This window comes from Phascolarctos cinereus, unplaced genomic scaffold, assembly GCF_003287225.1.
Source record: "Phascolarctos cinereus isolate Bilbo 61053 unplaced genomic scaffold, phaCin_HiC Scaffold_9;HRSCAF=440, whole genome shotgun sequence".
In the NCBI taxonomy this organism is placed as follows: domain Eukaryota; kingdom Metazoa; phylum Chordata; class Mammalia; order Diprotodontia; family Phascolarctidae; genus Phascolarctos; species Phascolarctos cinereus.
Window position 1 is genome coordinate 130,334,414 of NW_027556402.1, and position 13,404 is coordinate 130,347,817.

Consider the following 13,404-nt stretch of genomic DNA (forward strand, 5'->3'; position numbering starts at 1 on the left):
ATCCTCACTTAAGCCAAACTGACCTGTCTCTGGTGCTACTGAGAATGAAAAAATAATTTCCCTTTTTCAGCATCATTTTCTGTCAGGCCCGAGACCTTCCTTCAATAAAATGCTCCCAAAAACCAGAAATCCAAATCACAGAGGTCACACTCAAAGTCAGCATATTAAGTTGTCCCAGGTTCAGTACCTGAAATCAATTAAACCAGGCCTGAGAAAAAAAGATTGGAGGTACAAAAACATAAATAAAATCACAAGCCAGGTCTTGTTCAGCCCTGGCACACTGGTATGTCTCTGGGCTGCTGTTACTCGAAGGATCAGATGCTACGACAAGATAAGATGTGAAAGAAGATGAACAAAGTTCTACAGGTAGGGAAGGAAGGAAGGAAGCAAGGAAAAGAAAAAGAGGAAAAAAAGAACAAGATAAAATGACTCTGCATCTATTTGCAAGACTGCTCAGGCTTCTGAACAGGACAACTCTCTGCTGGGAGCTGAAGCAGGTCTCTATCATGACCTCTTGAGAAGCAGGATTTTCCACCTCTGCCTACCTCTGGTATCCACAGAGCACAGCTGACGTGGACCCACTTGGTTCCGCTGCGTGTTGGCTTCATGGCTCCACCTTTCTTCGGACACAGCAGACATTTTGGTTGCACCCCCAAAGCACACGTCCGGCACAGCCAGCTGCCTTCAGGCACCTTCAGGATTCCATAACATGCCTGCATTCCCCCACACCATCCCCAAAGAGAAAAACAAAGAAGCAGCAAGTGTGATCTTTCTTTTTTCCATTGCTCCTACTAACTTAGAGGATACCTGGAAGGGATTTGAAAGTAACCACCCTCAACATCTTCCCTCCGTTATGTGAACTCCCTCCCTTCTTTTAGGGAGAACACCACAATGTTACATCTTAAGTGTTTAAGAAAAAAAGGTGTATCCAAGGTAAGCAACCAGAAAACAGGAATAAGTGGCCTAAAACCAACCATGGCAAACTCCATTAACCAAACTGAAACATGGCCAGGGCATAAGGAGAGACCCTTCTTTCCATCCTCTTGTGAAAAAGAATATCACAATTTAGGCAATACCACTATTCAGCATATGTATATCCCAAAATGTCAAAGACAGAGGGAAAGGACCCATCCATACAAAAATATTTAGAGAAGACCATTTTTTGTTGTACCAAAGAAATGGAAACAAAGTGAGTGCCCATCAGTTGGGGAATGGCTAAACATACCATGATAAAGAAATAAAATGGAACGTTATTGTGCACACAGGAAATGATGAAGGAGAGATTAAGAGATACCTGAGACACCTGTATCCTGATGCAAAGAGAAGGGAGTAAAACTAGAGCAATACTTACAGTAACTACTGCTTCTGCAAGGACTACAATACCAGAAAGAAAACCAATTTCTTTGAAAGACTTAAGAACAATGATCAATGCAATGACCACTCACAAATCCAGAAGACTGATAATGAAGCATACAATCCACTTCCTGACAGGTGATGGACTAGAGGTGCAGAATGAGACACACATCTACAAACACAGCCAATGTGGTTTTTAAAAGGGAGGGATTAGTTATGGGGCTTTTTTTGGGGGGAAGGGAGGTGTAACACTAGTGACATCTCCCAAAAAAGAAATAGTAAAACATAAAAATACAGAGAAGTCTGTGTAATTCAGAAGGAGACACAGACAAACAGGGCAGTGGTGGTACCACTAAGTTAAATTTTAATATATGTTATTTAATATATACTTCAAAATATATTTTATACTTCTTAATATATTCCTTTTAATATATGCTTTAAAAAAACTGTAGGTAATAGGTATGTGGTTTCACATGCATTCCTTTTTGTGCTTTGTATGTGGAAATGTTTACATTTATTGACATTAGTTAAGTTCTTGATGAGGAAGGAAGGAAGGAAGGAAGGAAGGAAGGAAGGAAGGAAGGAAGGAAGGAAGGAAGGAAGGAAGGAAGGAAGGAAGGAAGGAAGGGAGGGAGGGAGGAAGGAAGGAAGGAAGGAAAGAAAGAAAAAGAAAGTCATAAGATCTTCATTTTCCCTTTGAATGCCAGGAACTCATCAGTAAGTAGAGCCTGCCTCTAAGTATAGGGCATCTTTCCTGAACATTGCACTTCAAGACCAGGAGAAGGGTAAAAGAACTAGTAAGGATGAGGATTAGGTCGGGCTACTCCGGGGCTTAGCAGCCCCACACTGATAAAATATTTGGCAACAGGAACTCATAGTACTCTCTAAACTCAGGATGGAAAAGAAAAATTTCCCTGCTGTTTTACTAGTGAGGATACAGGGGCAGAGCTGCTTGTTAAACATTAACTAGCACACTCCTGTATATGCAGAAACTGTGTTTTGGCCAAAGCAGTCTACTTGTGGTTCCCCAATCTCAGAATTCTGTCTCCTGAAGCCATCTTGTATACCTGGCTGGAATCACTCTTTTCTCACTGGCCCCTGTGAATCTTTAGTTTCCTCTCTACTCCTATGAGAAGAATTTATTGATCCCATTAATTACTGATCTCTTCTTCCTCCTCAGTGTGTGTGTGTGTGTGTGTGTGTGTATGTGTGTATGTGTGTGTGTCCTAGCCAAGGGTGGGGAACCTTCAGCTTCGAGGCTACATGTGGCCTCCATGCCGCAGGCTCCCCACCCCTGTACCTAGACACACACACATCTGTTTAAATGTTCTATGCCTCCAACAGAATGTGAGTTCCTTAAGGACAGGAACTATAAGTTTTTTAAAAATTTCTATACCTACAGCTCAACATACTGCCTGGCACACAGTAGGCACTTAATAAATAATTGCTGGCTTGGATCAGATCTAAAATGAGCCTACGTAACAATACAACACCAGTCCTAAACTACCACAGGGAGACCCAAAAAGTGAGACCCTGCAGACAAGGAGAAAATGTGAGCCCTTTTCCTGGGAAAACCAAATGAGTAATGGATAAGAGATTTAAAAAAAATTACAGAAGCTGCAGATGTTAAAGGCTAAATTAATAAAGACTGGTGAAGGGATAAAGGCCAGGCCAAAGTAAAACATGTGGCACAGGGGAGAAAAGACCATGAGGCTCTTCAGGGTCTTAAGCAACAGTTTAATTTGAACTTTATCCGGAAACTATGTCAGGAGTAACAGTGACACAGTTCCAGGTCTTTGGAAGAAAAACAAACAGCCATGATAAAATCTGAAGAGCTCAGCTGTGAAAAGGAAACCACAGCGGTGGTGATGAGAAGTGCATGAGGTAAAGGAGAATGAAATCTAGGCTCAGACAAGGGCAGCTGAGGCCAGGCACCAAGTCTGTGTGGCCTGGGGAGCCTGTGGGGAAAGGTTAGACATCCTGAAAGGCAAGGAGAGAAGTTCAAGGTGATGGGGACAAAGAATAAAAGCAGGCTTAGTGTCTACTTGAAAAACCAGGTGGATGATCCCATTTCAAGAGATGATTTCTCACCTGAAAAGCACTTCTGAGTCTCTTGAAAATAAATTACATAAAGCACACCGTAGGGTCAGGGCACAAAGGCCTTGACAAAAGGAGGCCTGTGAAGAAATGACAAGCCCAGACCATGACATCTGAACGCGGGTGTTGGGGTCTGAATCCCAGCTTTCCTACTCTGCCATTTGTGTGTGTGACCTTGGACAACTGACAAACATCTATTATGCTTACTATGTGCCAGGCACAATACCAGCTGATGGAAACAAATAGATTAGATAGATAAGGAGATAGGTAACTGATTGATGATCAATTATAGCTAGATAGATAAATAAGATGATAATAGATAAATGATTGCTAGATGATAGGTAGATATCGAGATCTGTATCTACACATATGCATATATAACTAGATACACACGTATATATGTGTATGTACTTGTATTATATATGTGCATACACACACACATATGCACAGAATGAAACAATCCATATTCACAAGGGACTTATGTCCAACAGGGAAGACAAGTACATGTATAAATATATGCGGAATAAATATCAAGAGCACAAACACAAACAAATATAAAGTAGCTAACTACAGGGTAGTTTGGGAAAGCTTCTAGCAGCAGGAAGTCAGAACAGCTTCATAGCTAAATCTGTGCTTAAGCTTCATTTGGAAGGAAGAGAGGGATTCCATGAAGTGCAGGTGACTAGGGAAAGCATTCTAGGTGCAAGGGACAGGGGCAGGAGATAAGTAACAAAGTGAGGAACAGAGAAAAGGACATGTCTGGCTCACAGAATGTGGAGGGGTGGGGAGGGGGAGCATGTCCAGTGAGACCAGAAGATAGGCTTAAAACCAAGCTATCTTCCTATGACTTGGCTTCTAGGCTGAACTCTGCCACCAATTAGCTATGTAAACTCATATAAACTCAAATTCCTCACCTATAAAATGGGAGTAACAATTATTGCACTACCCATCTCCTAGGCTTCTTGGAATACTGAGATCATGTACAGAGAAGCATCTTGCTAAGTGCAGAACACTAACAAAGAACAGTGGGGAAAACATCAGAGGCCTTGGGTTTGAAACACGGCTCTTTCACTTACTACTTATTTGACTCTGGCTAAGTTGCTTTCCCAATTTTGGCCTAAGGATGTTTGACTAAACCTCTGGGGTCCTGTTCTGACTCTAAAATCTATCTGTTCCATTATGTCAACCTCAGAAGCTGGGAAAGAGTCACAAAACTAAGACTTACAAAACCATGCAGGACATTAGCGATGGAAGGAACCTTGGAGATCACTGAGCCCAATGCCCTCATTTTACAGGTGAGAAAACTGAGGCCAGTGGGGGTAAAGTGACGTGCCCAGGGATACCCAGCAAGTCCTCAAGCAAGGATGTGAGCTCAAGACCTTTAATGGCAAATCTAAACTTCTTTCCTTCTGTGCCACACTGCTTTATATTTCTATAACGTTGTATGGTTCTCAAAGCACTCAACATTTCATTTGATCTTAACAACACTGATCCAGCAGTTACTACAAGTCTTAGCTTACTCATTTTACAGAGTAGGAAACTGAAGCTGAGAAAGGTAAGTGAGCCACTTCTTTTGTAAGTAACCAAGTCTAGACTTGAACCCAGGGCCAGAGACTTCCTAGTCCTGGCTCTGCAGCTAACTAGCACTGAGACACTAAGCCTGCTACTTGACTTCTCTGGGAATCTTATTCTTCACTTACAAAACGATGTGGTCCCTCCTAGTTTTATTTCTCCTACACTGTCATGTATTGCCTCCCGAGACAGGCAGCAGCATGCTGAAAAACACACTGTCCTCTGGGCTTTTGGTCAAGATGAGAAGGCAGACGATAATTAGTTAAAGGGCCAATGTCAGATGTTAAGTTAAAGCAATAAATATCACTGATAAGGAGACAACTCTTCAAAACTATAAACTGAAGCCAAGCTGCTGATTTGCATCAATGGAGAAAGTTTCCATAGCAGGAGATTTCCTACATGGATGAAATCACAGGTCAGCCAAGCCATCCTGTCTTCCCCCCAAGTTTAAAAACTCCAAGCCAAACCATCTACAGCAGGGAGTACAGTTTATTTTTATTCCATGGAACTCACACCCCACAAAGGATCCCCATGTTAGACTTGCCTTGTGAGATGTTTGAAGATCACAGTTTGGGATAACATCAACATGGTCACTCTAAACTTAGACCTCAGACTGCTCTGTTCAGTAATCAGTGTTTGAGGAGTATTCCAAGCACATGTTTCTACACACATTCAAATTATGTAACTCTATTCTCTTCCCACTGGTATGTTTAAAAACAGTAAGAAAAGAAAAACTAATTTTCAAGGGAGACAAAATATGGAGAAGGGAAGGAGGGGGAAAGGAAAGAGGGGAGAGAGGGGAAGGAAAGAGGGAAGAGAGGGAGGGAAGAGATACCCTGAGAGAGTTGGAGGGAGAGAGAGAGAAAGGAAAGAGAGAGAAAAAGAGACAGAAAGGGGAAGGCAGAGAGAGAGATAGGGAAAGAGGGAGAGGAAGAGAGTTAGAGGGGAGAGAGAGAGAGAAAGAAGGGAGAGAGGGAAGAGAGGGAGGAAAGATAAACACAGAGAGAGAGGGAGTTGGGGGGAGTGAGGGGGAAAGGAGGAAGAGAGAGAAGAAGAGATAGAAGGGGGAAGGGAGAGAGAGAAAGATAGAAGGGGGAAAGGGAGGGAGAGACAGGTAAACAGGGAGAGGAAGAGAGTTAGAAGGGAGAGAGGGAGAAAGGAGGGAGAGAGGGAAGAAGGGGGAGGGAGAAAGAAAGAGAGGAAGAGAGAAAAAGAGGGAGACAGACAAAAGTGGGAGGGGGGGAACAGGGATGACTACTATACTACTTGGTCATTGAGATGATCAGTCCTAAAGCCTGAGGGATTATTAGATGCTACCAACAAGTAAGCATCCCGCAAGGGACCATGGAGCTCCTTCTCCTCCTATGAGACATAACTGATACTTCATGACCCAAGACAGTTGGTAATGAGTGCCCATTCTAGAACAGGGTGTCCCTTCGCTTGCCTTTTTAAGAGAAAGCACCCTTTATGCTCTCCTTCAGGTGAGCAACCATGGGATCTTTCCATGTGACCTGTAGCCAAAATCTTCCTCTGTAAGTTACTTGAGGGCAAAGACTGTCTTACTTTTCTATCTGTATCCCCCAGTGCACGGCCAAGTGCTTTGCACAAAGTAAAGCACTTAATAAATGCTTCGTTCATTTGTTCATGTTACTCAAACATCTTCAATGGCTCCCTATTACTTCCCAAAGAAAGATCAAATTCTTCCAGGGCCTCTACAATATGACTCCTCCTCCCTTTTGAGTTTTATCTCATCTTTAGCAGAAGCAGTATGGTGCTGTAGAAAGAACACTAGATCTGGTACCAGAGGACTGGAGAACAAATCCTGGCTTTCAAGTGAATGACTTCTGGCCAATCATTTCAGCTCTTTGGGACTCAAGTTTCCTTATCTGTAAAAGGTGGGAGCTAGATCAGATAACCCCTCAGGTCCATGCCAGCTCTAAGTCTGTAATTCTGTGAGCGATGGTGCAACAGCTAAAAAGCCGGCCCTGAAGCCAGAAAGGTCTGGGTTCAAGTCCTACCTTTAATATACACTATGTGACCTGGGGCAAGTCCCTTATTCTCTCTTCGCCCTCGATAATTCTGTAAAGATGCAGGTTGCATTGGGAGAGGGAAGCTCCCAACATGAAGATGCACACACATGGTGACAGATCCAGCCCCAATACAGTGTTACTCTCTTCTACATATTACACACTGCATCCAAACTGAGCTGTTTGTCAAATGAAGGCATCTTACATCCTTCTGCCTACCTTTCCTTAAACTCTTCCTTCTGCCTAGAATGCCCTCCTTCCTCTTTGCCTCTTTCCCTTAAAGCCCAACTCAGATGCCACCTCTTCCATGAAGCCCTCCTTGACCTACCCTGTCAGTAACAGTCTTCCTCCTCAGACCTCACAAAACATTTTGCAACTTTCTAATGCCCTGCTGTAGAATGTTGCCATTACAGTAATCTGCATTTGTTCCATGAGGCCAGGGGATCGTGTCTTGCTTAAACTGGGTACCCCTTCTTTGACTCGGAGAGCTCTGCAGGTGAATAATAATGAAGTATTTGCCAAATACATGCATGCACGAATGCTAGGTATTAGAGGAGATACAAAGTTCACAGATGAAGACATTATCTCTGTCCCCCTGGAGCTTACAATCTAACAGGGGGATGAGACAGAAACAGATGCCTATAATACACAAGACTAACGTATTAAAGAGACACAATGGAGATCCACAGGGGAGAAGTCTAACAGAAAGAAATTCTTTTAAGGGACTTTGCAAACACCAGGAACTTCTTAAGCTCATATGTCAGGGACTGTCAGGCAACAGTCCCACTCCCCAGGTTTTCTCTTTACGGAAAAAAAAAACCAAAACCTAGAGCTACTGTGAATAAAAATGAAAGGGCAAAGGCCATTTCCCCCAGCCACGTTACCAAACTTCATGACAGCAGCACATCCTCTACCGGGAAGATGTCAAACTTGAAGCTGCCCAAACCAGATCAAAATATAACTGGGAAATGTTTAACACTTGTGGTTTTCTAAGCAGGGATCCTGATATAGCGGGCTTTTTGATGCTGCTGCTCTGTAAGGTGAGTGAACAGAAGTGGGAGGTCATCATCAGCACTGTTTACAGAGAGAGATACTCAACCTCCCCAAATCTGGAGAGAAGAGGCCACACTCATAATCGAGGAGATAGGCCCACTGCCCCAGAAGGCTTCTGGGTTACCCTAGCCACGTACCTGGTGCACACAGATGTTGCATTTGTCGCAGAAAACCATTTCGTTACCATCTTCCCCATCCGGAGACTGGCAGACATCACAAACAACATCCTCATCATACTCAATCCCAAGCCCTTCTTCAGTCTCAATGGCATGGTTCATGTTGTCATAGCATCGCTGCTCAAACTCCTCCAGGACCCTCTCCATGGTGTACTCATCTAGCTCTGGCATTCCTGAGGGAGAGACAAGAGATCCAGATGTAAAGACCCTGCACCATCCGGAGGGTCCCCCGAGGAACAGCGCTGCCCTTTACCACAGAGCCAAGGGACTGATTGCCAAAGCTAGGCCTTCACAGAGTGTCTCTGACCTGTAGGCTGTTTTCTTGTTTCTGGAGGGGAAATGTCATACCAAGTGAAGAAATGTAAGATGTAGCAGACCATGAAGACCCAGTGGAGTAAATGTGAAAAGAAACAATAATAATTGGTAAAAATTATTCTTGCTTGCAGCTTAAATCTAAGTGTCATTATGCCCATTTTAAAGATAAGAAAACTGAAATTCAGAAGGGTTAGGTGACTTGCTCATTATCATCATCATCATGATAGCTAGCAATTATTGAGCCCTTGAAGGTTGCCAAGTGCTTTAAATATACTGTCTCATGTGATCACACAGTCAGTGGGTGTCAGAGGGAGGATCTGAACACAGTTCCTTTCGACTCCAAACACAGCACCTGGGCTATGACTGCAGGTATCATGGTATAGAGCTGAAAGCATGCTCAATCTGTCCTCCGGATATTCAGTCGATTCCAGTGGCTCCCTATTACCTCCAGAATCAAGTATCAAATGCTGTGTCTGGCTTTTAAAGCTCATCATAACCTCCTTCATTCCTGTCTTTCCAGCTTCCATGTCTTCTTCCATCCAGTGACATTACCTCCCTCATTCTTCCTTACACAAGACATTCCATATTCCAACTCAGGGCATTCTCACTGTCTGTCCTTCTGCCCCATCCCCTACCACCCCAGCTCTCTCAAAATCCCACTTTCTACAAGAAGCCTTTCCCCACTTCCCCTTAAAGCCAGTGCCCTCCCTCTATTCATTATCTCCAATCTATCTTGCACATATTTTGTTCGTACGTAGTTGTTTGAACATTGTCTCCCCTGTGTGATGGTAAGCTCCTTGACAGCAGGGACAGTTTTGTTTTTTTTTTCTTTGTGTACCCAGCATTTAGCAAAATGCCCTGGCATATAGTAGGCGCTGAAGAGTTAAATGTTTATTGACTTGAATTGGCCTGAGTTCATATCCAGAATCTTACAATTAATCAATCATATTCCCTCTCTGAACCTGTTCCTTCATCTGCAAAATGGGTATAGTAATTACTGCAAATACCTAATTCACAGGTAAGTTCTGAAGAAAGAGGTTTCTATCCCTCAAAGTGCTCTTAAACAGTGCGAATTACAATTACTTTTGAGACACTGAGGATTCCAATTAGCACACAATACAGCTTTCAAATCCCAAAATCATTCCAGAAGCAAATATCCCACCAGGTTCTGCTGCTAGATTATTACTGACATAAGTATTCTGAAAAGTGAAAAACCCAGGGCTGGCCTCAGCAGGAAATTCAATGACAGTATCCTCAGATATGTGCACAGACCTGTGTGTCAAATCCAGGGCTATTGTTATCCCCCGGATCTTAGAACACCCACCTGACTTCAGCAGCTCGATATTTTGAAGGAAGAAAAGCAGAGGGAGAAGCATCATAAGCCTCAAACAAACTGTTTAGGAGTTTGTGTTTACAGTGCCTCTGGCCCAGTACATCTTCTCACACCCTATTTCAACATGGGAAGGGCACTTCAGATCCAAGCTCTTCCTATGAGTTTTCAAGACACTTGGCTTTGAAAGCATAAACCTCCTCCCTATAATTAATATTTACTACAGCAGTCTAATAATATAGTGAAGACAGAAGTCTCTAGGCATGTGTGGTCAGTGCTAAGAAGGGTGACTGTGCCAGAACATTCAGCAATATGTTTAAACCTGATGAGTTCACGTGGTATTTTTAAAGTCATTCACAAAAGCACAAAGAGCCTTCCTCTATGTCCTCCAGGGTCCCCTAAATGACACCAGGAGGCACTGGGCACCCTCAGCTGGCACATACAAAGCTGTCCCACTGTCAAGAAAGGGCCACATCCAGATGGCCCATGAAAGGGGACAGAGCTCTGAACAGGTGAAATGAGTGCTGAGTCAAATACTCTGGCTGGATTCTATCAGCTAACCTGCTAACTTCGTGCCCATGTCTCTGCTGGCAAGAATAAAAGGATCATAGGATTTAACCCTCGGCGGGATCTTAGAGGACATCTAGTTGAACTTATTTCTACAGAGGGGGAAGCTGAAAAACAGAGAGGCCGACTTGCCCATGGTCACAATAAATGTCAGCAGTGGGGTCTGAGCCCAGGTCATTGGCCCCAGATCCAGTACTCATTCACAGTACCCTGCTAACAGCACATGCTAACCCTCGAATTGGCACACAATGAGGGCCTCAGGTAGAGAGCCCCATAGGCTGAGGACTCTGGGATGACTTTAGGGAGGACAAACAATGTGAGCCGCTCTTGGAGAATGAATGGGTAGTACCCAGGTGAGTGAACAGAAGTAAGGAGGGCATTCCAGGCAGGGACCAGAGCCTAGGCAAAGAGACCAAGGCAGGAATATACACAAAACATTCGGGGAAAAGGCCTCCCGAGATAATGAGTTTGGCAGGGTTCATTAATATGTCTGTTTTACTGTAGTTGCACTGGCTTTGAATTTTGTCGTCTTTTATTATCTTTGCCAATTTGATGGTTATCAAGGGAAAATCTCACAGTGGTTTTTAATTAGCATTTCTCTAATCATTACTGATTTTTAACCTTTTTTTTTTCCTCATGTAGCTATTGATAATTTGTATACATTTCAAGTACAGTCTGTTTCTATCCTTCTGGGATACTCATTGGAAAGGGGCACTCAGTTTGAAATCAGAGGATCTAGGCTCAAATCTTAGCTCCACTGTATTTCTATCACCTTGGAACCTTGGGTAAACTCTCTGGGGACCAGTTTTCCTCATCTGCAAAATAAGGGCTTTTGAATAAAAAGCCTTTAATATGTCTTGGGACTTAGAGTCAGGAAGACCTGGGTTCAAATCCTGCCTTTGGCATTTTCTTAGTAAGCATGGGCAAGTCATTCACAGGGCTCCTCCCTGAGCCTGTTTCCTTATCTGAAAAATGGAGATAACAACTGTAGTGCCTACCTTATAGAGCTGTGGTAAGGCTCAAATGAGACAGAGTAAGTAAAATGCTCAGCAAATCCTAAAGCCCTACATGATGAGCTTTTACTATTATTCCAGCTACAATTCTCTGATCCTATTATCCTAAAAAGCAGCATAGACAATAAAACTAGAGAAAGAAGTTGGGATCAGATTGTCCTGGGTCTCAATTGCCAAGTTAAAAGCCTTGAACTTCATTTGTTGGGCAATAGGAGCTCTTTTCACTCCCTTATCCTCTTAGAATAAGGTTTCCCCTATTTGTTTTCAGTCAAGAGAAAATCTGCTGGGGGGTAGGGGGGTTGGGAGGGGGCAGTAACCCATACTGTCTCACCCATCTCCTTGAACTCCTCATTGGTCAATTCCAGCCATGCAGTGTCCATGTCATTGAGGTCATAGCGACACACACTATCTGCCAATGTACGGATGTCTACATAGCCCAATTCTGGTGGTTCCGAGCCCGAGGAGAGGATGTATTTCCTTGGCCTGATGAACATGAGGGCTTTCTCCTCAGACATTACCCTGAGAAACAGAGAGATAAAATTAACTAGTGGCTAAGGAAGCAGTTACCTATAGCTACATCATGATCCAGCCTAGAAGACACACAAGCTTACTTTTTATACCTTCTAGGACATTAAAGACCCACCCCCCCTCCACATGCCCTCTTCAAGACATTGAAACCCTCATACTAGCACCATACAAGCTGCCAAAACACACACACACACACACACACACACACACACACACACACACACACACGCATGCTGGTGCTAGAATCTCCAATACCTAATGGCACAAAATGAGATACAACATGGCATAGTGGCTAGAGGGCTAACCTTTGAATCGAGTAAAACAGGTTTCAAGTCCTACCTCTGAAACAAACTCACTATGTGACCATGGAAAAGTTACAGAGCCTCTGAATGCCCCCAAGCAATTCCTTTCACACTGTAATTATAGGTGACTGCTGAACTTCCACACCAGAAGCCCAGAGTAGTAGATGGAACAGAACTGGAGTCAGGAAAACCTGGCTTTGAATCCCACCTCACATACTTATTAGCTATGTGACCTTTGGCAAGTAACTTGGCTTCTCTGAGTCTCAGTTTCCTCATCTGTTACATGGATAAAGTAATAGCAAGCTTTTTAAAAGCACACTAGTGATCTTTTAAAGCACTAAATGAATGTTCATTGGTACTACTAATGCTGCTGCTGCTGCTACTACTACTATTACCACCACCACCACCACCACCATTACTACTACTACTACTACTACTACTACTACTACTACTACAACTACAATGATACTACCAGTCTGGACCAAAAAGAAATGTCATCCTAATTTAAAACCAACATCAGAGGTAGTTGAGGCTTCCAAACCAGAAACAGAGGCATGCAGAAACATGGGCTAAGAGATTCCTCCTCTGCCTGGCTATGACATTACTAGTGGCTGTAGTGCCTCCCCCTGTACCTCCCCTTCTTTCCTCCCTCTTCTCAGTCCACCCTCCCATCCCTTCCTCACACACAGCAGCAGCTACAACTCCACCACATCTTCAGAGAAACTCTGAAATCTGGGTTTCAAAAGATCAAAGGGAACTCTAAACTAATTCTTATTAATCATGCCTGTCCCTGTCATGACCCATTAGAACAAGTCTGTCTTACTAAGCAGGACACCAGATTTTCGGGAATGGTGCAGAAAGCCCCATCAGCCTGGCACAAGCAATGAGTTCAAAGGATAAAAGCTACAAAGACATGGAAGAACATTGGGAAGCCAGAAGAAAGAAAATGGCAACTCGGATGGGGAAAACAACAACAACAGGGTACATCTCAGTAATTTGTACTTGGCAATATGACATGATCAAGTCAAGTACTAGAGAATGGCAAGATCTCATCTGGGAACTCTGAAGGAC

General features: G+C 43.4%; 1 protein-coding gene across 6 annotated transcripts in view; it reads right to left on the reverse strand.

The window, feature by feature from the left end:
• JADE1 (jade family PHD finger 1) overlaps nucleotides 1-13,404 on the reverse strand; it is an 86,767-nt gene that overhangs the window by 24,846 nt on the left and 48,517 nt on the right. For all 6 annotated transcript variants that reach the window (XM_020974018.2, XM_020974019.2, XM_020974020.2 and 3 more), the window contains 3 exons: nucleotides 11,835-12,022; nucleotides 8,240-8,451; nucleotides 546-713 (listed from right to left, as the gene is read on the reverse strand). In XM_020974018.2, the coding sequence (XP_020829677.1) occupies nucleotides 546-713; nucleotides 8,240-8,451; nucleotides 11,835-12,022 (568 nt within the window). The remainder of the gene's footprint in view (nucleotides 1-545; nucleotides 714-8,239; nucleotides 8,452-11,834; nucleotides 12,023-13,404) is intronic.